Below are 26,125 nucleotides of genomic sequence, written 5' to 3' on the forward strand. Positions count from 1 at the left end.
CTTCTGCAACTAACTATTAACCCATCAGGGTATTATCTTCTTAAGAGTCAGGAAGTTGTGACGAATACTGTTTGTGATGCTCGCCAAGTGAGACAAGACGTTTGGACGTTCTACTTTGATTTGTTTGAGATGTTTGCTTGGAGAATCAGCGGTTACCAGACTGAGGATGTGAACAACAGGACGGCGGCAGCGCTCTGGACTGGGAGTAAGATGCTGCCCCAACGAGGGAGTTTAAGTATCTTGGGGTTTGTGAGCGAGGGAGAAAGGAGGAGACTGGTGGATGGATCGGTGCAGCGTCTGCAGTAACGTGGGCACTGCAACTATCTGTGGTCGAGAGAGACCTGAATCTGAATGCAAAGCTGCTGATTTACTGATCGATCTGCTCTGTCTGTGAGCTGTGGTTGCAGGTATGAGCTGCCTCTGAAGGCTGTCCACATCCACAGGAGCCTGCTGTGGTTCAGGGACCTGACTGTCATGCCTCGTGGATGCCTCCCAGCTGAGGTGCTTCCTTGTAAGTCAACAGTCTGGGCAGCAGTGACCCGGACCTGCAAACCTGTTCATTTAGACTGTTGTAGTGACTCCATGTAGCGCCTGCGATGTGACCAGCACCACTGCCAGCGCATTCATGACTGTGCATATTGTATTATGTGTTAATTAAACTTGTAGTCATGTCCTGGTGTTTTATACCCGATGATAGAAACAGCGGACATGCAGGGACCTTTGTCGCTCTCGGCTCTCTGCTCTTTGTTTGCTGTGACATAGTCCACTGTGAGTGCCGCATCTATATGGCGTACACAAATATTTGATAAAAAATACCACATTTTTTTGAAAACATCCATGCATGGAAACGATATTTGCGTGTTGTGATTGGTTGTGCTCTCACGGGTTTTATGGATTATTCGACTCTTCCAGGCGAAATCAAAGTACTGCCTACTTCAGTCGTAGACATTATCTATACAGTCTATAAAGCATGATACTGCGAGTAAACGAGCAATGCTTCATACGTTTTTATTTTTTTACTGCAGGACAGCAAAGTGGGCCTAAACAATGACGATACCCCCACTGCCGCCTTTTTCTGTGGTACCTTCTTCAGGTTATTTCCACGTCTGTTCTTGGTGGGATCTTTGCAGCACGCTCGGAGTCGTGGGTTTCATCTGTTCATAGACAGTTTGCTTGGATTTAAATGATCTCCTGGGTTTTTAGAGAATATTTGTTAGCACTGAGCTTGTGTTTGAAATACTTTGTGAGCAAAGCAACACATTCACACATTGTAATTGCAGTTGAAGTGTGGTTTCTGTGCTCAGTCTTTGTCAGCTAACAGACTTTCTCTGTCTTTATTTATTGGGAAAGGACCCTCTACAACCCAGACAACTAACTCCAGGAAGCTTTTGAAGGAAGCACAACTGATATAAAAACTGTGTAGCAAGCCTATTGGGACTGTGCTTGTCTTTAACTAAACCAGAGTGTTTTTAAGGCTTTTTATTATTCCCAGAGCACAGTTCTCCAGTCTGAGCACGTTCTATTTAAAATCTCCATCTAAAGATACTTCTGACACTCGACATCTCCATTGTTTATCTCTTTTTCTGGACTAGAGGAAGTGGAAAGAGACGTGACGCCTCTGCAGACACGCCGTGAGTCACATATGCAGTCGCGCATTACTTAATCTAAACATAACCCTCGGCAAACCTTTCATGACTCGTGTTTAGAGCACTTTAGGTCAAACACACACAGAGGAGAGAGTGTGTGTATAAGTTTATTAGTGTGATACAAGATGATATAAACCAAATATTCACTGTTTACACAAACATTAAAGGCTACAGTCTGTCCATAAAGCATTTGAATCATAATCATCATCATCATGATAACAAAGTCATAACAGCTAAATCAGGAAGAAACAAACACACAGTCCGTACATGTGACTGTGTGCTCACACACACACACACACACACACACACACTAACAGCCCTGTGTAAGAAGCATGACATACAAAACGCTGTAGAAAAATACTCTTAAAAAACCAAACACACAAAACAACATCAGCAGCAGCAACTTGGAATGTTCTGGATGTGAGTCCGACCTCAGCACAGAAGGTCAACGGGGCAATTCGTTGGGCAACTCTTCCACTGGGTTCACAGGGAGTCGAAATGGGGAGAAGTGCTAAAATGTTGATCTCGCCAAGTGAAACAAATTCACAGCCTCCAAGAAACATTTCCACCTTTGTTTTAAACTTACATCTCAGGTTTGACAAACTCAGAGTTTTCACTAAACCTGCTTTCTGAAACAAAAGCCCAGATAACTGCAGGGTGTATTATGACCAGCATTCAGCCTTTTGGAGTCTCTGGTGGAGAAAAACAGGAATCACCGCCTGCATGTCCACTAGCTCCACCAGAAGTCTAAAGCTCCAGTCACAAGGCCTAGAGACTGGTTGGCAACCACCAGGCAACCACTGTGTGCAGGGAAAAATGAGAAGATGTCTTACAGACAAATTAGGAGGAGTCACTGCAAACTGCTAACAACCAACCATCACGTGGAGATTTTTGGTGGTTCACCTTTGTTGTGACTGATTTCACCTGGCAACAGCTAGCAACCACTTGCCAACCGATTGAGGACTACATGTTTCCCCCTGTGACCTAGAGTGTCTCTAGGCCTGTGTGACTGAGGCCTCAGTATGAGTTAGGGTTTTCCTCTGTAGTATTGATGCTTCTTTGCTGTCTGTGTGAGTACTTTTGTCACACATATGAGGCAAACAAAACAAACAAAAACATTACCATTAATATTTCAGTGAATTCAGTGTGAGGCAGTTAGCTTAAAGCATAAATGTGGTAAACATGTGTATGTAAATAGAGGCAACACCCCAGTGATCACTCGGAGTACTGCAACAAAGAAAATTTGACTCTTCAAACACTCTCCGTGTTTGAAGAGTCATCTAAAAAAACGCCGTCAAGACACGTAAACTGCAAACAAACCGTCTGTTGTGAGTTTTAATGAAGTCTTAATATCTTTTTTTCCTCCTTCTAGTTCAGCTAAGGTGTGAAAACTGTTACTGTTGAACAGTTGGACCTAAACGGCTTGTAAATACACAGCAAAAGCTAATGTAGCTTAGTGCTAACGCTATGAAAACACATCATTAAACGCTCTATACTGTGCTACATTTGTGCTTCGTACTCTAGCTGGCGCTAATTTGGCAGTTAATCGTTTGTGTTAGTGAGTCTGCTAGCTTTAAACTACAGTCTGACCGTCTCATACACGAGATAAAGCTCATATGTCTTATGTTAACATTTGGATTAATACTAATGTTTCCACATTAGCAACACATTAAAGTTATACTTCACAGGCAGTTTAAATATTTGCTTTTTTGCGCTTTATCCACTTTGATGAACATTTAGGTTACTTTACTTTCCCCTGATTTATCATTTTTAATAAGCGTGTTATTAACTGTTTACTAACGATATATCTGTAAGCCAGAAACTTTAAAGGCTAATGATCTGCATTGTTCTAACTTCACCTCTGAAGACATTTTTCATCATCGTAAACAAACATGAATAAACACAGCTTAAAACTACATCGGTGTATGCTATATACAAAAATAAAGCTTGTGTTACATCTTCATGTGCCATTATACAGCACGACTGGGGTTGGGGGGGTCAGTTACAGGTTTCTGTCTGAAAGAAAATAAATGTAACTAGCAGCTGCGAGAACAAAGTTACATGTTGACCATCAAAGTTGCCCGATATAAATTGCCAGTGTGGTTTGAAGCACTTCCTGACGCTCACACAGCAGCGTACACTCACACACACACGTACAGTACGACATTGTACAAGTAACAAATTTGTTTTTGTTTTTTTTCTCTTTTTTTTTACTGCTAGGCACTATAGAGTGAAGCATTGTGGGAAAATGAGTGCTCGGCTGGTCTGTTTTAGCAGCTTCAGCGCTAAACGCCTTAATATCATTAAATGTTCGGTTTCACAGCTACTGTCCGGGAAACAGTCCTCAATCTTCTCTGAAACAGCAGATTTAGCTTCTGCTTACAGGATGTTTAACACAAACACAATTTTGTATCACAGCTGCAAAACTATCATTAATCTGTTAAATGCTGTTATTAAATACTTTTTAAAATAGGGATTAATGAGTTAGGTAAGTAAGTGAATCTATCCTGCTCATTTCCAGCTCCATATTTGTATTCCTTGATGTTTCTAGAGTAGCTGTGCATGAGTCACACTTTATAATAATCCTTCTTTAACTTATGTCTGAAACAAGCTGTTTTAGCTCCTCCTTAAGACAACGTTCTTCAGAAACCTTGAGGAGTATTTCCGGCAAAGTAGCCGGAGAAAATGACTGAAATGGAGTTTTTCTGCTTTAATGCTGATTTAAAGTTTCAACAAGAAGTTTATGGAGTTCTTGGAAACAGACCATGTGCCATCTGATACACATGAACATCACAACGTTGAGTTTGAACTACTGCTCTAAGTCCTCACTCAGGCCTGGAGGCTGGTTCGCAACCTCCAACCTGCAACTACTCGCCGACTGCACGTCAAACACTTTTACGTTTTCCTTCTGCGAGCAGTTGCAGACAAGCTTCGATGCAACCTTTGCAATCTGTTTGGCTTGGACTGGTTGAACTGGTCAAACTAGAGGTTTTGAGCAGCATCTTTTTAACCAGTTTCACTTTGAGCAGTTGTTAGGTCTGTGTGAGGATAGTGTAGTTTGTGACAGAAGCAAAACGCTGTGAAATGAAACCACTGCTGAATGTCTCATGATGGAGTTTAAACAGAGTTTTCATTGCTCAGAATTCAAGTTTGTTTACCTTACAATATAAAGCATCTTGATGTATCTGTTGTTGTGATTTGGTTCTATATAAATAAAGTTGAACTGAAATAAATTGAATTGAAAAGTGTGCTGGGTGTTTCCTGTGATTTTAGTTAGCTGAGATGAAGCCCAGCAGAGGAACTGCCGTCTTTGATGCTTCGTCGTTTTTTTAGTCTAATGTTTGGTTCGAACTACATAATTTAAAAGTATCTTAGTATAAAGTCCAGCATGAAGCACTGAGCGTTGGTTAACCGTCACAGTTTTTGTTTCTGTGATGTTTGTAGGTGTGAATGTGTCAAGTAATGAAAACAATAAGGTCAGAGTTCAGTGATTGTATGGATGTAGCTTTCAATCACCGACAACATCAGCGAGCTGCTCACACAGCGTCTGAAGCTATCAGTATAGGCACAGGTGAAGGAACCGAACGTGTGTTGTGGCTGACGATGACATCACTTCCTTCTGGAATGAACGAGAGCTTGGAGCAGGAAGTGTCGGGCGAGTGAGCGTATGTGTCAGTCGGTCAGGTATGTGTGGATGTAGATCTGCTGTTGGATCCAGGGGGTGAAGTGCGTGACGTTGCTGTAAACCCCGGGGCCGAGCACTTTACTGAAGCACACGCTGCCCCACGACGTCAGGCCGAACAGCGTCCAGCGACCGCTGCTCTCCTCGCACACCAGTGGGCCGCCGCTGTCGCCCTGAACACACACGTTAAACACACACACACTGAGAAACTGTGTGGGCTCGGTACTTCATGCTGCACACTAATGTTGGTGCAGATGTTACCATGCAGGAGTCGACGGTTCCAGCTTCATAGCCGGCACAAAGCATTCTGGGAGTGATGGTCTTCATGTCGAAGTAGGACTGACACTGAGACAGAGAGATGATCCGGACCTCCCCTTCCTGCAGTTTAAAGGGCACTGCACACAAACACACAGGATGAAGAGGAGGCTTTAAATATAACGAGAGCGCTCAGGATCTCAAAGTACGCTGAGCTTTCCTTTCAAAGGACGTTAAAGCTCAAAGATCAGAAAGAACGAGCACTGTTTTCACACGGAGGACGCTCTTGGCGACTAAAAAGCACGTCTTTTTTGTCGTTCCAAGTGTCCTTGGACATAAAAATGAACTCCAAGTTGCCCCTGATGCATCCACTGGTGTCTAAGTGTGTAAATGTAAAAGCTGCATGAGTGTGTGCATGATTAGGTGATTGAGACGTGAAGTAGAAAGCGTTTTGAGCACAAAAGGCAGATTATGATTATGATTATGGAGACTGAGGTGAAAAATAGAATAAAAACTATAGACTTGGAGTTATTCTTGGAGCCACCTGTGTGACCCTGAAACATGCTGGTGTGTATCTGGTGGAAACTCGAATATTTTCCTGAGTGGAAACGACCAGCTGCGGCAGCTGCATTGGGGCTGGAACGCGAACCGGCCACGCCTGGAGCATTCCCAGGATCGGCGTCGGTCCTGTGACACACGTGTGGGTGCAACAGTGAGACCAGACGCGCTCCAAGCTCATTTCAATCCACACAATATCTTTGGTAAGCTACGCCAAGAGTTTTCTTGCTTAACTGCTCGCTAATCTGAAATGAATGAAACTAGTTTGAGAGTTTAATGAAACGTCAGTTACAACTTTACAAGCAGGAGAAAGGTTTGTAGATTCAAACCAAGCTGCATGATTTCAAGTTTATGTAACTTTCACGGTGATGGAGTCTCGATTTAGAGCGCTTGAGAAAGTGAGTTATATCCTTTCTCTCTCAGAGTGACGTCTGAATAACGAGAGCAGAAACTCTGACTCGGCTCATTCTTTCTGCTTTCAAAAAGAGCTGCCAGCCTGATGTTTTTCAGCCAGCAGATGAAGACAGAGAGCAGGACGATGTAAAGTCTAAAAGCACCGGCTCTACGTGACGGGAATAAAACTCTGGTAGATGAAAAATGATTGAAAGATGTGTCCGTGCCCACTTGTACAAAAAGCGAGTTTAGTCTAAGAGTAAGAGTGGGATACGGCCAAAGAGTGAAGTGTGTGTACTCACTCCTGTTGCCCATGTGACCCCAGCCGGTGATGTAACAGTAGGAGTCGGGTAAAGGCAGCTGGCCCGGCTGAGGCAGACACACCGGTCTGACGAAGGCCGTCTCCTCGATCTGCAAACATTAACACGCCTCATCAGTCCAGTGCGACCACAGCTGATACTCGATCCTGTGCAGCAGCACGCTCTGACCTCAGAGTCCAGCTCCACTATACTGATGTCGTAGTCCACCACCGCCCGGTTGTAGCGCGGGTGCACGACGATGGAGCGCACCCCTCGGCTCTGACTGTGACCTCCCGGGTGGTCCAGGTTGTTGATGCCCAGCACCACCTTCCACAGGTCTGCACTCTCTCTCCTGCGACACACACACGCCTTTAGTGTTCGAGATTAAAATAAAATGCGGCTTATTGACGACATGTCCTGACGCCTTACCCCTCGAAGCAGTGGGCGACTGTCAGAGCCCACTTCCGGGCGATGAGGACGCAGCCGCAGACGTGTCCGCTCTGACCGCTCTGCAGCGAGCACTGCCAGGGCCACGCCCCCCGCCGGGACACCCGGCCACCCAGAATCCGCTTCTTCCTGTGAGGGTGAAGGCCCACCACCTGGCGTAGACCGCACTCTGACGGCGACAAAGAGACAAACTGGATTTGTTTATGATGAGCCATCACGGCCAAACAGCAACCTCACAGCCTGCAGTTCCTCCAACGTCCACTTGAGGCTCCAAAAGGGCAACAGCCCACAGAGACTCCCGTGTTAAATGTCCACTTTACACCAGAAACAAACATGTTTACAGCCTAATACAGAAAACGGTCTTGGTCTCTGATGCCATGTTAATCATTAAAGTTATATTCGTGGGGGTGTGGCCTCTTTGGCTGACAGCTGGACGGCGACTTGAGTTCCTGAGCTGTGTTTGTACAGTTGGAGCCTTTTTGAAGCATTTTTAATGCAATTATCTGATAAATAATAATAATAATAATAATAATAATAATAATAATAATAATAATAATATTGATAATAATAATAATAATAATAATATTGATAATAATAATAATAATAATAATAATATTGATGATAATAATAATAATAATATTGATGATAATAATAATAATAATAATATTGATATAATAATAATAATAATAATATTGATATAATAATAATAATAATAATAATATTGATAATAATAATAATAATATTGATGATAATAATAATAATAATAATAATATTGATGATGATAATAATAATAATAATATTGATATAATAATAATAATAATAATATTGATATAATAATAATAATAATAATAATAATGATAATAATAATAATAATATTGATGATAATAATAATAATAATAATAATATTGATGATGATAATAATAATAATAATATTGATGATAATAATAATAATAATAATATTGATATATCTGGTGTGTGGTTAATTGTACCAACAGATCGTCACTTCAGGCTCCAATATGGTGGCAGCCACACAGTTATAAGGTAAAGGCTTTAAAATGAGGCCTCTGCTTCACGGTGTGATATATACAATCTATAATTGTTATGTCTGCTTCAGTCAATCTGCAGACAACAGGCAGGTTGTGACAGAGAACGCCGTATAATTGGTCAGGAGCTGACACACAGTCAACATCAGTCAGACAACAGCTGGACATCTGAACTCCAAAATACCAAACTACACTTAAACCTTGCGTGCTTGAGGTCCAGCTGTTGATGCTGATCAACAGCTGGACCTCATACATAACGGTGTATAAGTGACTGCAGCGCTGAATGTGGCTGCTTTGATAATTTTTGAGATTAAACTTTTGAATTTGAGCTCCATCTGTTGGTAGCAGGAGGAGTGACAGTGCTGATCTACTCCTGCTCATGCAAAGCACCTCCGTTTGACTTTTCAACTCAACTACAGTAGCTTTGCATGATTCAGAGTTCAAAATCACACTTCTTTATCTCACACTGGGCCTTTGCGCAGCCCCTTAAAAACAGGCATTTTTAGCTCCATTCTTTATAAGTCAAACCCTGAATGGCTGTTCTTTGCAAACAGAAGCTTGGAACATCAGAGATAACGATATAGATGCTCTCTGTGACATCATGCAGAGCCAGAGCAGAAAAAAAAAAAACCTTAGCGCACCATTATTGACCTCATTATTATTTTATGAGCATCCACCACCAGAGCAAGACTCTGAGGGAAAGGTTAAAGACGTCCACTTTAACATGCTTCTACAAACACACTGATTTGAGAGTAAGGGATAAAAGAAGAAGGTTTACCTTCTCTGGTACACAGGACTGAAACTCTCTGCCTGGAGTGACACGCATGACTGCAGGACAGACAGAAAAACGTCTGTTATAAACACATCAGTGCGACACCAGCTCACAGTAATTCTTCAAAACAGCATCATCCTGCCTGAACAGGTGTCCTGTTTCCTGCCTGATGGGCTCAGCCAAAATGCTGCAGACAGTTTTTAACATCAGTGCCCGGCTGACAAACTCAAAGCTGGACTGAGGCCGTCTTATTGAATCAGCCTCAGTTTGGTCTCTTTGACCGACTCACCACGAGCTCCTTACCTTCTCTTTTCCAGCCGGGCCTGCAGCGCAGAACCGTTCCTCTGGCGCCACTCAGGGTGGACGTGTAACCAGCGTCGACGGCCTTGGACGCCGGGCTGATCGGGCACCCTGGAAACAGAGGAGGGAACCCTGCAGATACAAACACAACATGCTTATTGCATCAGAAACTCAGAAACACTCACACTGCAGGAAACAATGTGTTTGCTTTAGGTCAGTGAAGCTGTCTGGGTGGAGTGTGCTCGAGACACAACGCTGACAATTACCTGCTCTGTTCTCACAGAACAAACCCACAAATAATTACTTTTACAAGGATGAATCTGACAGGATATCTGTGAGTCAGACATCTGTTTTCACCTCCAGCTCCTCTGGGTAATGTCTACAAAGATCAATGCCTGCAGTGCTCGTCTAAAAACTACTTTTAGTTGGTTTGTGTATGTATTTAGAGTTTCCCTCAGAATAACGTGTCTCCAGTCAGTTTCTCATCCCAAGGCCAGACTCCAACTCCACAGTCTGAGCCTGTCAGCTGTAGTCCGGGATGATGCAGCTGGAGTCGGAGGTGAGAAACACAAGACAGGAAGTCCAACTGGCTGCTCTTTGTTTTTACTTCACACTTTGGGGACTCGTCTCATTTATCTCCACATCATAACTAAAAACATTTGAATGTGAAGAAAGTCTTTAATGACGTCCTCTGAAGTGCTGCGAACACGTGTGCGTGTGTTACTAACCTTACCCTAGTCCCAGCTGGTTGCAGGTCAGTTCGCTCAGCTCGTCGGTCCACTCGTCTGCACAGACCTGATACTCTGCCGCCGTCTTAAACACCGTCAGCACAGAGCCCGATCGATCGGACAGAGACACTGCAGAGAGAACAGACCAGCGCATGTTTGGAGAGTAAACACTCGTCAGAGAGGAAATACTGTAAAATACCTCTGTTTATAAGTCAAGTCTGAAATTCCTTTTTTTAAAACCAGTAAATAAATGTTCCCTGTGCAACTTTATCATGTTGGACTTAGGGATGCACCGATACCGGTACTGGTATCGGCCTCGATACCACATTTTCTAAAGTACTCGTACTTGTTAAAAGTCCCCCGATACCGGGGACCGATACCACGGTCTGAGACCTGTCTATGTTTGAGCGGCATGTAAGGGGTTAATCACAGGCACCGAGTGCCCGCCCCCAACACAACAACGAGTACAAAGAGTTTACCCACGCTTATTAGCACAGAGGAGCATAGCTGATGCTACAGCAGTGGGACAGAAATAGTTGGGCATTTTAAACATTCCGCCTTAGCCTACTCCCGCCTCGAGGACATTCAGGGACAGCTCAACCAGCCAATAAAGAGACTGCAGCAGGACGTACAGACGCGCTGGAACAGCACGTATTACATGCTCCAGTCCCTCGTTGAGCAAAAGCGAGTGCTGGGCGTGTCCGAGCACGAACTCCCTGACTATCTCACCGCTCACCAATGGGCTCTCATGGAGACGACTGTTGCCGTCCTCGCCCCCTTTGAGGAACTAACTAAAAAAGTGAGCAGCTACGACGCACTAGCCTCTGATGTCATCCCAGCTGTGACTGTGCTAGTGAGACTTCTAAACAGAGAAACAGACGAGTAAATACCTCTCAGCCCCATGTAGCAGTGTGGAAAGTGAAAGGCTTTTTAGCTCAGTGTCACACATTATAGATGAAAACAGAAACAGTCTGAATGCTGATAATGCAGAAAAGCTACTTTTCTTAAAAAACAAACCATGCCACTAACTTTTCTCTCCATTAAGTGAGTCATCTTAGACTTGATGTTAATACCTACCTCAGCTGCACTGACTGCCACAGTTCTATGTTGGTGGATGTTGTTAGTTTATTCAAATATTGTGCACTAAATAGCAAAGATGTTTATTAATGCCCCTTGTGTTGTCCAAAGCGGCAGAGTTTACAATAAACTGAAAACAATACTTGAGTTGCACTGTCACTGTTTACATTTTTTTTCATAATTATTTATTCTGTAATATGTTGTATACAACATGCTTTTCATTTTAAATAAATGTTCTTAATTCCAAACTAGTCCCTTGTTTGTTTGTTTTTTGTTAAATTATAGGACTAAAGCTGTTACCTGTAAATTTAAATCATGTTTTTATTAAGTACTCAGTATCGGTGAGTACTGAAATGCAAGTACTCGTACTCGTTTCCAAAAAAGTGGTATCAGCGCATCCCGAGTTGAACTTCACTTTACGCAGATGATACACAGCTTCCTGCTACAAACACTCTGCTGTTTCACCGTTATCAATAGTTAGTGAAAGTATAAATAAGCAGACACAGAGATGTAAAGTAGAAGGACCAAAGCTGCACTCATGAGTATGTCAACATATTAAAGAACAACCCAACGTTTTAAAAGTGGGACCATCCTACCACAGTTCCACTCGTCGGAGCTGTCTGAGCAGTGCTTCTTTCCATCACACCACAGAGTGCGATGGACACACTGGTGGTTGTTACAGGAAAGCTCGTTATCCCTGCACACCGCTGAGGAAATATGAATACATATCATTAATAATACAGTCAGGAAGAACAAAACATAATGACATCAACATCAGGGAGTCTTACAGCAGTTGGTCTCGTCCACCAGCTGGGGGCAGTCTGGGAACCCATCGCAGATCATACTGGCTTTAATGCAGACTGTGCTGCCGGGACACTCCCACAGAGCACGCTCAGAGCAGCCTGACGCACAGAAAGGTGAGATCATGACCTGCTGCACTAAACTGCTGAAGCGTTCGTCTGGATGAGGCCGCAGCGGCCTCGATGACTCTGAAATGACTCACCGCAGTTGTCCTCGTCGCTGTGGTCGTCACAGTCCAGGTGTCCGTCGCAGCGTTTGCTTGCCAGCACGCAGCGACCTGACCTGCACTTGAAGTGGCTCGGAGAGCACTCTGTCGCCACGGAAACACACATTAAACAGAAGATTTTAGTTTGAGGAGCAGAAAGTTTCAGCGATCGTCGGGACAAACGGAGCGTACCGTCGACGCCGGCCTCTGGCAGCAGGCAGGTTGTGTTTCCTCCCTCCTCTGGAAACTGACTGCAGTCTGAGTCTTCCGGCCACTGCAAACCCACAATGCTGAGCACCGACTCACACTTCTCCTTTGCACTGCGACACAACGACCTGCAGGGCGAGAGGGTGAGGACAGAGTGAGGGAAGGAGACAGGAAAGGAATAAAGTGATGATGAACTAGCTGACGGTGCGCTGACCTGCAGGGCGGCACCCTCTGCAGGCTGACCGGGTCACACTTCGGTACCAGCAGCGTGCAGGCGTAGAACATCAGGTACTGGTAGCAGCCGGTCTGGACCAAAGCGGGGAACAGAGACGACTCCCAGGACACGGAGCTCTCTCTCTGGGACAGGTGACCCAGGTAGTTGGGGAAGCTGGTGAGGTTGTAGGGCAGGTTCATACACAGCTCCAAGCTGATTGGCTCACAGCGAGCTGGGACACAGAGCGCAGAGTGAAGACTAATACTCACTTTCACCCACATAATGCGACACGACTAACTTCCATTTTTAGGTTTAAAATACATCCAAGCATGAATCAAGTTCAGCCTGTAAGTTAGAAGGTGATTACCTTAAAATTTCAAAATAAAAGCTGAGAAGTAAAAAGAAGTCATGTAAGAATATGTGAAAATGTAATTTTAAGTGTGTGGAGACTGATGAAATGTTTCTGCTTCATACAGAATTCCAGCTGTTCAGAGCTCTGGACTTCCTTTATTGTGTTTTTCATCTGATAAAGCTCCAGATGTTTTCAGACAATAACAGGTCTGACCTGCAGTTTAACAGTTTAACAGTCAGAATATTTTACTACAGCTGCTTTTGAAATATCAGCAAAATGATTTGGTTTGCCATCATCATGCTGAAACAATCTTTAAAAACACATGTCATCTGGATGAAGCAGATGTTGTTCCTAAACATGAGGATATGGGTCGGCATTAATGGAGCCTCACAGGTGTACCAGGCACTCCTGACATGGCTTACGGCTGCGTGCCGGATGGTCTCTCTCCTCTTTAACAGTGACAACAGCAGTATATAGTAACTCTGTTACTGTCAGAGGAGAAAACTCCAGGAAATTTGGAAAGAAGAGAAGAGCTTCACTGGGCGATTCGGAGTATGAGATTAGGATATTGGATTCAGAAGGTGCTGCTGTGTGAACATAGAGGCAATACCGCCTGGATTTTACCATCTGTGCACCTCATTACTGTAGCTCCGCATTTTGGGTTAAATAGAAAATTCAACTGGAAACTGAAAGATGTGTTTTTTGTGATTTTACAGCCAAAATTAAAAAGTAAATCCAGGTGTGATACTTGGGTGATAAAGGGTTAAATGTGACAAGCTTCTCATTGTCACATTTATCTTTGTGAGGACAGTTTGGCTGTATCCCAACTCAGGGTCTGCAGCCTTAAAGGCCGCATTTTAAGGCCGATTACGTCACAGCGACGCGACGAAGGCTGTCCCAATTCGAAGGCTGCTCGAAATGCGGCCCTCAAATGCGTCCTTCATTTCCCTGAATTTTAAGGACGTGGCGGTGTAGACTTCGTGGCCCAACATATCCCAGAATGCATAGCGCGGCGGTGGGTGTGGATAATTTTGCCAAAAAAAAACGGCGGATGAGGGGCGCCGAAGAGTAAACTTTAAGTAAGTACTGAATATTATGTCACTTATTTATGTGCAAATGTTTAATAACGAAGAACATTAAAACATTCCTGTTGGCCACATGTCGGCAAAGTTATATGACATTAGTGACGTTTGTACTAACTTGGTTTTAAAGCCTTTACTTTAAAATATACGCCGTTCAATAGCTGAGCTTAATCAGAGAATGAACAAAGCTCATGTAGAAACAAACAAATGAACAAAAGATTTTCTCCTTCATTTCTGTCAAACAAAGCTGTGTGAAACGTTTCCAGCTGTTAGTATCATGGTTGCTAGGCAACCTGGGCAGCGCGACGGAGGCTAGACCGTCCCATTTCACAAGCCTCGCACTTCCGGCCTTAGCGGTCTTTAAGTACGCGGCCCTTGAGGATCGTTGAGGCTGCAGACCCTGAATTGGGAAACAGCCTTTGTTGATGACTCACTGCAGCTGCTGTTGCTTCGCGGGTCACACACGGCGTTGCCGCCAGCACACATGGGCTGACAGGAAGTGGCAATACAGCTGGGCTGACCGGGAACACATCCACCCTGACCTGGAAACACACACACACACACAGGTAAGACGCTACAGTGGAAATACTGGAAATAGGATGTTGAAGATGTGTGACAGAGGAGGATTGCTGGGACAAAAAGGACCTGATAGCTAATGAACTGCTTCTAGCTTGAAGAACAGTCAGTATATATAACAGTTTGGCTCCTGTAACTTGTTTTAAGTTGTAAGAATCTGCCTCTGTGCAGGAAAGCTGCTTTATAAATAAAAGTGTTGTGTTGTGGTGACGATTAGGATGTGATTAGCTGTGAAAATGAATTATTAGTCATTAGGGATCTAAGATTTACCAAGACATGTGTGAGATGTTTGAGTTCATCTGAATGATCTTCTGTCTTTTATGGTCAAAAGCTTCGTTTCTCTGAACTTTCTTTTAGTGTGATTTTGCTTCTAATGACAGAGTCTCACTCTGGTCTACGGTGCAGTTGTCTTCATCGCTGCCGTCTTTGCAGTCGTCCTCGCCGTCGCAGCGAAACGCAGAAGGAATGCACTGACCGTTCCTGCACTCCAGCAGACCCTGACTCTTACAAGCTGCAAACACACACATGTCATTTCTGATGAGTTATAGTAACATGTGACACAGCAGTAAATCAGCTGAGCGCTCACAAGTTGTCACGTTCCCCTCGGAGTGGAAACCATGTGAGGCAGACTAAAGCTTTCTTCACATTCACTATTCAGTCCTTTCATCTATATGTGCATTTGTTCCTGCTGCAGTTCCTCTTTTTTTCTTTTAACTGATCCAAAGATGCTGTTTTTTGGTAGTGCACCACATGAAAGCACCACCAGAGGGCAGTGTGCACCACTGGAAAGTGTTGCTGAGCTCAGCGAGCTGTGAAAATGGGAACAACCAGCAGCAAACAAAGTATAAGTAGTAAAATGTTTAAATTATGAGCGAATCAAGAAGGTTAAACCGCTCATTTCTTAGTTTAAATCCTTCTGTGGCCGTCTATGGAAAAAGTCAGGAGTTGCCATGGCTACTATTTTCCTAATCAATTAAATCAATTTGAACACAACTTTAGATCAATCACCAGTTACAAACATGACTGATGTCTCAAAGCTAAGCCAGCTGTCACTCACAGCAGTTGAGTTCGTCGCTCTTGTCCAGACAGTCGTGGTCACCATCGCAGAGCCAGTCTCTGGACACGCAGCGCCCATCACCACACCGGTGCTCCCGGGCCACGTCACACACTGTAGACATGCAATTAGCTACACTCAGATAAAACAAATAACATGAACGACCTCCAGAGTCTGTTCTATTAACAGCATTGAATTAACTTAGTTTGTAATAATGAAATGTGTTTAAGTCTTCCATCAGTAAAAGGTTTGGGTTAGCCATTTCCTGACAAAGCTAGGTCACTGTGTACAACATTACAGTTAAAGCCTTTATTTAAAGGATGGGGATACAAAGACACGATGTGAAATGATGAGACTCAGAAATTTGATTGATTTAATGCTCTAAGTCAGTGGTCTCCAACCTTTTTTGCGCCACGGACCGGTTTATGCCCGACAATATTTTCACGGACCGGCCTTTAAGGTGTCGCGGATAAATACAACAAAATAAAACTAGTACCGGTACCGAAAAAAAGAAGATTTATTCATAACACACGTGAAAAGACCCAGGAAAACCGAGTTAACGATAAAAACGATAACAAAATAATCTGAAAACTGATAAAAACCCTGAAAACTATACATTTCACACCTGAGCCTCAACTCTCACGGCCCGATACCAAACGACTCACGGACCGGTACCGGTCCGAGGCCCGGGGGTTGGGGACCGCTACTCTAAGTGCTCCCTTTCACACATTTTTCCCTATCCTGGATCTTTAGTGTCCCAGAGAGGGATTAGATATTGTTATATCCTTCTGCTGGTGAGGTCATTTAGAAGATAGGTGGCTTTAAAGAGGAGCTACAGTTTGTTCGAGACAGGATGAACTGACACACAGAGGTCCAAAATAATACTTTTTAAGAAGTTGATTTTGAACTCATGTGAAGCTACTGTAGTGTATGAAGAACAGGAATACAAAGGTAAAAACGAGCAGAGCAGCTGCACTTTTAATGAAATTTATCTTTGTGGCGTTCCAGTAATTTACCAGTTAGACTGATATGTTGCCTCAGTGCAGGAATGATAACTGGCTTCGATCTCAGACTGTTTATCTCAGCGTGGGTCCTCACAGAGATACAAAAATGTGTCTGTGTCAGATGGACAGGTGGTGGATTCCCCTCGTCCACACTTCCCCTCTCTCTGATTTCACAGCTGATCCTGAGCTGCCAAACTGCGTCACCCTGAGTGTGTGATACTCTGTGATGGATGTGTGTGTGTGTGTGTGTGTGTGTGTGTGTGTGTGTGTGTGTGTGTGTGTGTGTGTGGTCTTACCACAGTTGAGCTCATCACTCAGGTCTCCACAGTCGTCATAGCCGTCACACACCAGAGCGGGCGAGAGACACCGACCCGTGTTACAGTGAAACTCGCCATCTGCACACACTGAGAGAGAGAGAGGGAGTCACATGACCAGCACTTCTTCATGTGTTTTTTCTTTTATCTCATGTTAGATATTTATTTTTCTTCACAATAATAATCACGTTCCTGACAGAGCACAGAGTAAAAAAACAGAAAAGAGATGTAATGGAACATTTTTTTAACAATCCACCTTTAGAATAACTTTGTTTGTCAAATCTTGAAGCTTTTCAGCAGCAACGTGGTTCATTCAACTGATTTCTTTATTTTGTTTCCTCTTGTTTTGTTTCTGGCTCCCTGTTTTTTTTTTTGTTTTTTTTTTTCACATTTTCTTTTCTTTTCTTCACATTTATGAATGGTTAAGTCTGGCCTCTTTTGCACTTTCTTTTGTCTTTAACCTCTTAAAACCCTAAAAATTATAAATAGTTCTAAATACTAGAAGATGTACGTTTGAAATCAGCTCTCTCATGTGCAGTTTCTCTGTTATAACATTTCCATAGGGAATGTGAAACAGGTAAAGACTCCAAATAAAGGATGTGAACTTCAAACTAACAGGAGACCTGATGAATATTGAAACTGTCTCATGTTTAATCTTCTCGTCCTCTCCCTCCTGTCCTCTTCAGTTCTTCCTGTTGTGTTGGTTTCTCACTTTATAGCTGTTTGTCGTTCTTCCTTCACTCGTTGTCATGTGTGACTTTTACAGCCACATAAACCTCTGCTGGTAAAAGAAGGCTCACAAAGAGGGAGAGAGACATTAAAAGACAAAGAGACAACTCTCTCTCTCCCCTTTTGCCTTTCTGATAGTCGCTGCCTATAGATTCTCTATATTACCATGGCAACCACCTTTCTGTGACAGAGCGACCATACCACTGTCATCCACTCAATCACCTGCAAACACCATGACGACGGGCTGAAACGTTTCCTGCTATTTACACAGACCACAATAGAGTGTGTGTGTGTGTGTGTGTGTGTGCGTGTGTGTGTGTGTGTGTGTGCTCACCACAGTGTGTTTCGTCGCTCCAGTCATCACAGTCGTTGTAGCCGTTGCACACCAGTTTCTGAGGGATGCAAATCCCAGTCGCACACAAGTAATGATCTTTCCCGCCACATACGGCTGCCAACCAATCAGAGAGAGAGCACAGCAGTGATGTACAACAACAATATTTATGACGTATAAAAAGTTGCAGTCCCTCTAATGTCCACTTGGCCGATAGAGAAACTGTTTTCGGTCACGACCAGAACTATAACTTAAGGGTCATTCTGTACTCGCACTGCCTCGTGAACAACGTTGATGTGAAAACTGACATCATGTCCACTTTTTGCTAACTCCCATGTCTCAGGTTGTGTAGCTCTCAGTTTTTGTAAGATGTGGTTTGAAGCTGGTTTGAAGACACGAATGTGTGACTGTGTTGGTTTTTACTGCAGTTTTAATGTCTCAGTATCATCATCAGAAGCTCGGAGTTTCACAGATATACAGACGGGGAAGTTGTACAAGTTTGAATACATGAGACTTTGTGGAAAAAAGACTTTGGCTACATCGTAAGGGCTAGCGTAAATGGAAACTGTATTTACTGGTGACTCCGAGATCTCACCTGAAAACGTTCGAACCCAAATCATTTTTACTCAATGCAGTAAGCAGCAGATTAACTGTGAGAACAGGGCGTCACAGACTGGTTTCAGGTTGTGGAGTTCCACAAGGCTCTATCATGGGTCCTCTACCTTTTATTCAGATTCGAATCATATTCTTGTCTAAGTCCATTTCCACAAACTCCCGTTTTAAAACTTTACAGGAGAAATTAACATGTTTACTACTTGTTACAAAAATAGTTCAAAAACTGGTCTCTGTAGATAACGATTATAACAACAGGTGTACATTTCATTCACCTTTAAGAAGTTTAAGGCTTAAAGTTTGTACTATTACGGGTCAGGTGGATGATAGCTGCTAACTGGAGTTCCTGGACCTGGACTCTGGATTGAGTTTGGAGCCTTTAGAATGTTTTTTTTTCCAACAATATCTTTATTATTTTTTTTACATTTTAATGACTTGCAAACAGTCCAACATTCTAAATACTACATGAACATACACTCCTCTCAGACAGCAAAAAGAAAACAAAAAAGTCGTCAGATTTATCACTCCGTTAAAGGCCTAAATTTGTCATTGTCCCAAATCAAATGTCATTGCCTTTAGAATGTTTTAATGAAATTATCTGAGCTAATACGTTAGCTGATTGGCTAATTTTTCCAACTGACAGAGGTCTGAGCTCCAGTTTTGGTGAGTGAAGGATTTTATGTAAGTAAGTAAGTAAAATTTTATTTATATAGCACATTTCTAGATAAAAGATCACAAAGTGCTTTACAAGACAAAAAAAAACAGTCAAAAGTTAACAAAATGCAATTCTAAAAAGATGTGTTTTTAGCTGTTTTTTAAAAGTAATCACTGAGTCTTAAGTTCTGAGGAAGAGAGATCCACAGTCTGGCGGCCACAGTAGCAAAAGCTCTATCACCCTTGGTTTTCAGTCTTGTATACTGAATAAAAAGTAGGCCCTGATCACAAGACCTCAGGGACCTACTAGGGGCATAGGGCATAAGTTCAAAAGTTCAATGATGTACGCTGGTGCTTGTTCTTGAAGAGCTTTAAATGTCAGAAACAGAATCTTAAAATGGACTCTGAATTCAACGGGGAGCCAGTGCAGCTGTATAAGCAACGGTGTCACATGAGAGTATTTCGATGTTTTTGTCAGAAGCCTTGCTTGCCTGGAGCGTCTGCAGCCTTGCTTGCCTGGAGCGAGCAAGGCTGCTCGCTCCAGGCAAGACGCTTGCCTGGAGCGTCTGCAGATTGTCCAAAATGCTGCACATTTTGGACAATCTGCAGACGCTCCAGGGAGTTTTTGTTTAGACATGTAATCAGTGAATTACAGTAGTCCAATCGTGATGAAATGAATGCATGAATAACAATCTCCAGTTCAGTATGAGACACTATGGGGCTCAATTTAGAAATGTTTCTTAAATGATAGAAGCATGACCGAACCAGAGATTTGACGTGGACATCCAGGGTAAGAGCAGAATCAAAGGTTACCCCGAAGTTCCTGATAGACCCACAAATGTTGAAAGAGGACCAAGAGCATTCATTATGTTAGGTACATGTCTGTCTGGAGCACATACAAGGACTTCAGTCTTGTGTGTGGTTTGTACTCACAGGGTTTCCCTTTAATCTGTCGCGGTGTGTAGCAGGCAGGTGACGTGAGGAGACCTGTTGGCGAAGGTGATGATGGTGGTGACGGTGGTGACAAAGCAGAGGTGGTGTTGCTGAACTGGGAGCAGCGCAGGAAGTCAGGCCAGGAGGCATTGAACATCTGTAGGACTGGCTCGCAGCCTTCTCTCGCCGCCTCGCAGAACGACGCGCAGGGCAACACGACCGTCCTGCACACACACATACGCGGACGTCAGGGAGCATCATTAAAAAAGTCCCATAATCCTCCAGTCAGAGGTCGTCTGGAGTGGAAACTGACACTGAAGGTGTGTGTGTGCCCTCTGAGTTTGGAGGGTGTTATTATTAGCCGTATACACACATACAGCTGCTGTCCCACTTACTGTGTGAACAGCTGATGTTCTTGTTTGTGTTTTATAGCTGAGGAAGTTCAGTCTTTGCTGAACGTGCTGGAACTGAAAGACAACATTCGCATTCGAGATTCAAGGTTTAGGTAAACTGAGAAGCTGCTCGGCACTGTGAGGCAGTAAAGAAGACCTGAGCGTTTTGGTACCTCCAACATTCCTGACAGCTTTGGACAGATGCACTTTATTCTGTGTCTTTGATATCAGTAGCTTCCTCCTGAAACTAATCCAACATGCTGTTTGAACAAAGCATGATGCTAGGGAACGAGGAAAGGGAAGAAGAAACGCTGTTTCACTCTGGACCGAGTTCGCACCTGGAGCCTCTGGCACTGTGCTCAAAGCTGAAACTGAGACATAATAAGGGCACCACCTGTTTGAGCGTGCAGCGCGCTGACTTTATTAATGCCCTGGGACCTCCCCTCGCCCTGAGCAGCAGAGCAGCTGGATAGTGTTGCTGATGAGAACATTTGACACTGCGATCAAACAGCAACCTAACACTGAGCTCTAATTGTCTAATTACGAGTTTTATGAGTGTCCAGAGACGACTGTGATATCTGAGAAACAGATAAGACCATATTTCAATCTTCTCAAAGGTCCACTCAGGGTTCAGGCTTTTCTAGTCACAGCAAAGAAGCTTACAGATAATATAAGGACAAGTAAAGGAGCAAACATCAGCTTCAGTTCTGGACAGATTAAAATAGGTGGACATGTGGATGGAGACATGTGGATTCTCACCACCTTTCTCTTAATATAAACAGTTTCTATATTTTTTAAGTGTTTTATGTTTGTCGTCTGGTCAGAGCGGCCCTCCAGCTCACATCAGACTCTTCAATCAATCTTCAATCCCAGGTCAAGTCCAGAAAGGTCGACACTGACGACCTCCACAGCAGCGAGCTGCTTATATGGAAACTGGAGAGGCTGTGAAATAGGCCAAGTAAGGTCTGTGTGTGGAAACAGCTGACTGTAGGTTTGTGTGTGCGTTACCTGTTGTGTGTGCCGTCAGCTGCGATGCACTCGGGCAGAGCCAGCGAGCAGCCGAAGAGCATGATGTGTCTGTAGCACGAGAGTCTGCTGAGGTAGCTGAAGAACCTGCAACACACACGCTGGCGTTCAGCTAACACTCGTCTACTCGTCGATGAATCGTTTGGATCATTTAAGTGTTAAAAGTAATGAAACCCTGACATGATTAATTGTGTCGTCTTCTTTTCAGTATGAAACAGCCGTCCGTAGATAATTCAATGACTTTTAGTGGAAGTAGCTGTTACCTTAGCAACATGTCGACCTCTGAGCTCTTCACCACGGCGACGGAGGAGGACAGCCACGTCTGATTGTAGGGCAACATGTGACACTGAGGCTCCACGATCAGCTGGCAGCTACCTGCACAGAGACGAGGTCACGAGGATCAAACCCTGAACGCTGCCCCTGCAGGCTGCTGTCGTCATTGCAGCCTCGTTATAAAACATGCTTGTTTATAGTTTCTAATATTTTATGCTTCTCAACAACAACTTTTTGGTGCATGTTTGGTTTTCACAGATCTTTGTTTTATTAGTGATATTTCACTTCATTGTTGCCCACGACGTGATGTGTTTGGTGGACGTTGACCACTGTCATTGTTGTGTTTTGTTTCCCAGATGGAAGCTGTGCTTCATGGGTTATTACTGGCTTAGTATCCTCGCTGTTTGATAGAGCTGTCACAGACTCTTTGCTGCTAGCTGTCTACTAGACTTCGCCTCAGCTAACTGGAGTCCCTGAACTGGTCCCTTTGTGTTTGTTCTGTTGGAGTCTTCTGGAGAACTTTGATGGCTGCTCTGGAGGTAAATGCACCAGCAGCGTCTGGTGGCTAAAGTTTGCTGATCTTGTGAAAATGATGGCAAACAGCAAAAACCAGCAGGTGAAACTCACAGTTATCAGATTTGAATCCTCTGAAATCGAACCTGTAGCTCCCATAACTCCTGAACCATTTGGTCAATTGAAAGAATTCCAATGGTGAAATTCGGGTCATTACAGTAATCCCAGGCATGGTGTTGCAGCAAAGGTTGAGCTGAAAGTGAGGGAGTGTGATAGAGCTCTACAGGAAACAGATGTTTTATCAGACCTTTGAGTTTTTACTGTCTGTTTATTATTTTGTCTTGCTGTTTGCTTTTTGTTCTCTGGGTTATTTGCCAAGAGTTGGATGTGGCGCCCTACTTGGGATTACCATAATGACCCTAATATCACTGAAAAATCTATGCAGAAACATTTGCATTCAGGAACTGTTGAATTCTTTTGACTGTGCCAATGCGTTGGATTGGATTGACCTAAAGCCAATGGGAGCACCCGTGTTTGATCTAACCAAAACTGTACTGGCATTTTTCACCTGCACGATTTTCATGGAATGTCAGCGTTTATTTTTAAATATTATGGTCATAATCAAAGAAAAACAATCTTTCGTCATAATGGTCAATCTACAATCTAACCCTCACCTGTGGTCACGAGCAGTCAATTCAGTTTAATTTATGCAGCTCCACATCACAGCCACCTCAAAGCAACATAGAGAAAAAACCCAACAATCAGACGACCCCCTCTGAGCAAGCACTTGGTGGGAAGGAAAAACTCCCCTATAACAGGAAGGAACCTCCGGTAGAACCAGGCTCAGAGGGGCAGCTATCTGCTACGACCAGTTGGGGTGAGGAGAGGATAGCAACCAACAAAAGGAAGTGACTGAAACATCAGGGAGGGTCCCAGACTGACTGTTAGGGACAAAGTAAGAAGTGCAAACATCTGGTGAGCTGAGCTGCTGCTCCTTCAGAGGAGCCAGCCAATCAGTTTTGGCATCTGATCAGGATGTCCTTTAGAGGTTTTTGGGACAATGGCAAAAAGGGTACACTCAGAGATTATATAGTAACTGGAAAACTTTGCTAGCTTAAGACTAGAATAAGCTGCTGCCACAGATCCCCAAATGGACAAAGGAATGGACGTCTGGATGGATGGATGCTTACTGTAGGCCAAACTAATGCCTTCCAGGATAAGTAAGACCATCCTTCTGAGATTTTTAGGGGCAAATAACTTAGTAAGATAACAAATAACTAATAACAAATGACAGTAAATTGAGGTCTTTCTGTGTTTAAACCTCGCCTGTAATTGGTTGGATTGTGCGTCCACGGATGATCTGATATCGTCATGTTGGTGTTGTTCCCAGATCATCATGAAAATGTTGTTCCAGGTTCAACATTGCAAGTGACCAATCACATTATTGTGACGTTATTCTTTTGCGCACCAACCCATTCGTGCATTTATGAAATTCCAATGTTGCAAGGACAATATCAATTCTGCTTAGCGTTTATTAAAGGGTCAGGGTCAGGGTCCGTTGATCGGCAGACAGAGGCGGTTTCTCGCAGCTTAAGTACAGTTTTTTGTTTTACGCCGTTTTTTCCCGAAGTCGCAAAAGTATGACATCACAACATTCTGATTGGTCACTTGCAATGTTGATCCTGGAACAACCTTTAGTATGATGATCTGGGAACAACACCATCACGAGGATATCAGATCGTGCGATTGTCCACAGTTGGATGTATCAATGTCAGTGCTTTAAGAAGACACTCGTAGCTAGCATTAGCATGACAAACAGCCAGGTGACACCGCCGACACCTTCAGGGCCTAACTTGTTGTCTCAGTGGGAGAAATCTGAGTCATCAGAGAGTCGGTTAATCACTGAGCGTGACCCTTTTTAACAAGGTGGCCGAACTGGGCAGGAGGTCAAACGTCCACCAAATCTGGTGAGTGTCCAGTGTCCAATCAGAGCGCGGGACAGACTGAGGCTCATTAGCATTCACCTCGACTGCACATTAATACATGGGAACAGACAGAGAGACACTGAAGGACAGCAGAGGAACAGAGAGAGACGGAGACGAGGGGAATTTTAAAATAGCAACCCAACAAACGATTTATCAGCACAGATGCACACACACACACTCAGCCCGTCAGGTCAGCAGAGGAGAGGACAGCAGATCTGAATGCAGCTCATCCTCTGCAGCTACTCGCAGGTATCAACTCGTCCAGTCGACACTAATGGAGCCTAATAAGATTTTACTGTTTGACGGGAAAGGACACAACAACAACAGACAGACAGATAGCAGGAAGGACACAGACTGCAGAGGACTGTGGGATTTGTAGTTCATCCTTAGCCGCGGCATTACTCAGGTCTTTTAAAAGCTGCGTTTCCCACAACCCCCTGCTGCTTCCATCTTTCCTGCTCACACCTCATACCTGTGTCGGGCGCAGAGGCGGCGCTGCTCGGCCAAGCGGTGCTCAGCGATGTCACAGAGCCAAGCCAATCAGGGGGCGTTGTGTATGGCTGAGTGGGCGGAGCCTGAGAAGAGGTCACCGGGGGAACGCCGGTGGTGGCAGGTGTGCTCTCGCTGCGGTTCTGTGGCGAATACGTGACGGTTTCCACCGTGAATGAGGAGGCGGGGTAGGGGTCACTTGTGCTGTTGCTGTGGTAACCAGGGTTGCTGTCGGCAATGGGTTTGGGCGAGGGGAGGAGGCTGGGGTCCAAGTGAGTGCTGCCAAATATACCTGCAGAGGAAGACACAGGTATCAGCCAATCATAGGAGGCGGTTCAGGCATGATTCTGAGCTCATGAACGTCCATGAGCGTGGCTTCAGTTCATGAATGAATGAGTGCTGTGTGGTGTCACACGCTGGATCCACATTTTTCCACAAAAAGTCCAAAATTTCAAATAGTTTTAAGGAAATAATTTGACAATTTAATAATTTAGAAGATATAAAAACTAAGAAGTGCTCTCCTTTCACAGAAACCTAAATGTCTGTATTCTCCAGGGGTGGTCACATTTAACCTAAACGTCCATGAACTCACTGACTCTTTTCTACAGGTGTGTCATCAATAAAGGAAGCAAAACTCTCAGTTATGGCGAGAATGGAAAATGCCACAAAATGAAGGGACAGGAATCCCAAGTTCTTAATGGAAAAGAAGCTTTTGAGTTGATAAATGTGTTCCCCTCTCTGCTTTTGAGTCTCATTTCTCTTTTATTTTGAAGGTCAAGTCCTCTTTGGCTTTCTCTGTTTTCACTTCCTGCCTTTTTTCTCTTCCTGTCTTGAATATTTCCTTGACTGACTCCATTGTTGTCCCTCGCCCTGCTGGTGTGAGGTTACGGTACATCTCACAGTGAGTCTCCCCACCCCTTCCTTTCTTCCTCCCTTTGTTACTTTAGAGTTTTTAAAGCACTGTTTTTCATCAACTCCCCGGCCGCGTCTGTCTTTATGACATTTCCGGCAAAGAAAAGAAACTATTAATGAGACAGCACAGCCGTGTCAGACAGAGCTGGTTACCATGGTAATCTCTTTACACAGCCGTGGGTTTCATCATTTGCATTTCTGGTATAAATGTTACAAATGAGTCACTGACAGATCATCGGCTTCACCCCCTCAAACACTGAATTACTG

At 43.8% G+C, this 26,125-nt stretch overlaps 1 protein-coding gene across 1 annotated transcript in view; it reads right to left on the reverse strand.

Annotated features, from left to right (window-relative positions):
- Positions 1 to 1,739: 1,739 nt before the first annotated feature.
- Positions 1,740 to 26,125, reverse strand: part of corin (corin, serine peptidase) — a 29,115-nt gene continuing 4,729 nt past the window's right edge. Inside the window, exons 3-24 of the mRNA XM_085154939.1 lie at positions 24,930 to 25,238; positions 21,950 to 22,061; positions 21,669 to 21,773; positions 20,269 to 20,492; positions 18,073 to 18,186; positions 16,992 to 17,099; positions 15,695 to 15,805; positions 15,026 to 15,148; positions 14,496 to 14,603; positions 12,628 to 12,859; positions 12,399 to 12,541; positions 12,204 to 12,311; positions 11,989 to 12,102; positions 11,797 to 11,907; positions 10,129 to 10,252; positions 9,399 to 9,527; positions 9,102 to 9,151; positions 7,263 to 7,449; positions 7,023 to 7,185; positions 6,837 to 6,945; positions 5,590 to 5,723; positions 1,740 to 5,501 (exon numbers count right to left, since the gene is read on the reverse strand). Of these exons, the coding sequence (XP_085011065.1) occupies positions 5,319 to 5,501; positions 5,590 to 5,723; positions 6,837 to 6,945; positions 7,023 to 7,185; positions 7,263 to 7,449; positions 9,102 to 9,151; positions 9,399 to 9,527; positions 10,129 to 10,252; positions 11,797 to 11,907; positions 11,989 to 12,102; positions 12,204 to 12,311; positions 12,399 to 12,541; positions 12,628 to 12,859; positions 14,496 to 14,603; positions 15,026 to 15,148; positions 15,695 to 15,805; positions 16,992 to 17,099; positions 18,073 to 18,186; positions 20,269 to 20,492; positions 21,669 to 21,773; positions 21,950 to 22,061; positions 24,930 to 25,238 (3,101 nt within the window). The 3' untranslated portion in view covers positions 1,740 to 5,318. The remainder of the gene's footprint in view (positions 5,502 to 5,589; positions 5,724 to 6,836; positions 6,946 to 7,022; positions 7,186 to 7,262; positions 7,450 to 9,101; positions 9,152 to 9,398; positions 9,528 to 10,128; positions 10,253 to 11,796; positions 11,908 to 11,988; positions 12,103 to 12,203; positions 12,312 to 12,398; positions 12,542 to 12,627; positions 12,860 to 14,495; positions 14,604 to 15,025; positions 15,149 to 15,694; positions 15,806 to 16,991; positions 17,100 to 18,072; positions 18,187 to 20,268; positions 20,493 to 21,668; positions 21,774 to 21,949; positions 22,062 to 24,929; positions 25,239 to 26,125) is intronic.

This window comes from Neolamprologus multifasciatus, chromosome 3 (genome assembly GCF_963576455.1).
Source record: "Neolamprologus multifasciatus chromosome 3, fNeoMul1.2, whole genome shotgun sequence".
NCBI lineage: Eukaryota > Metazoa > Chordata > Actinopteri > Cichliformes > Cichlidae > Neolamprologus > Neolamprologus multifasciatus.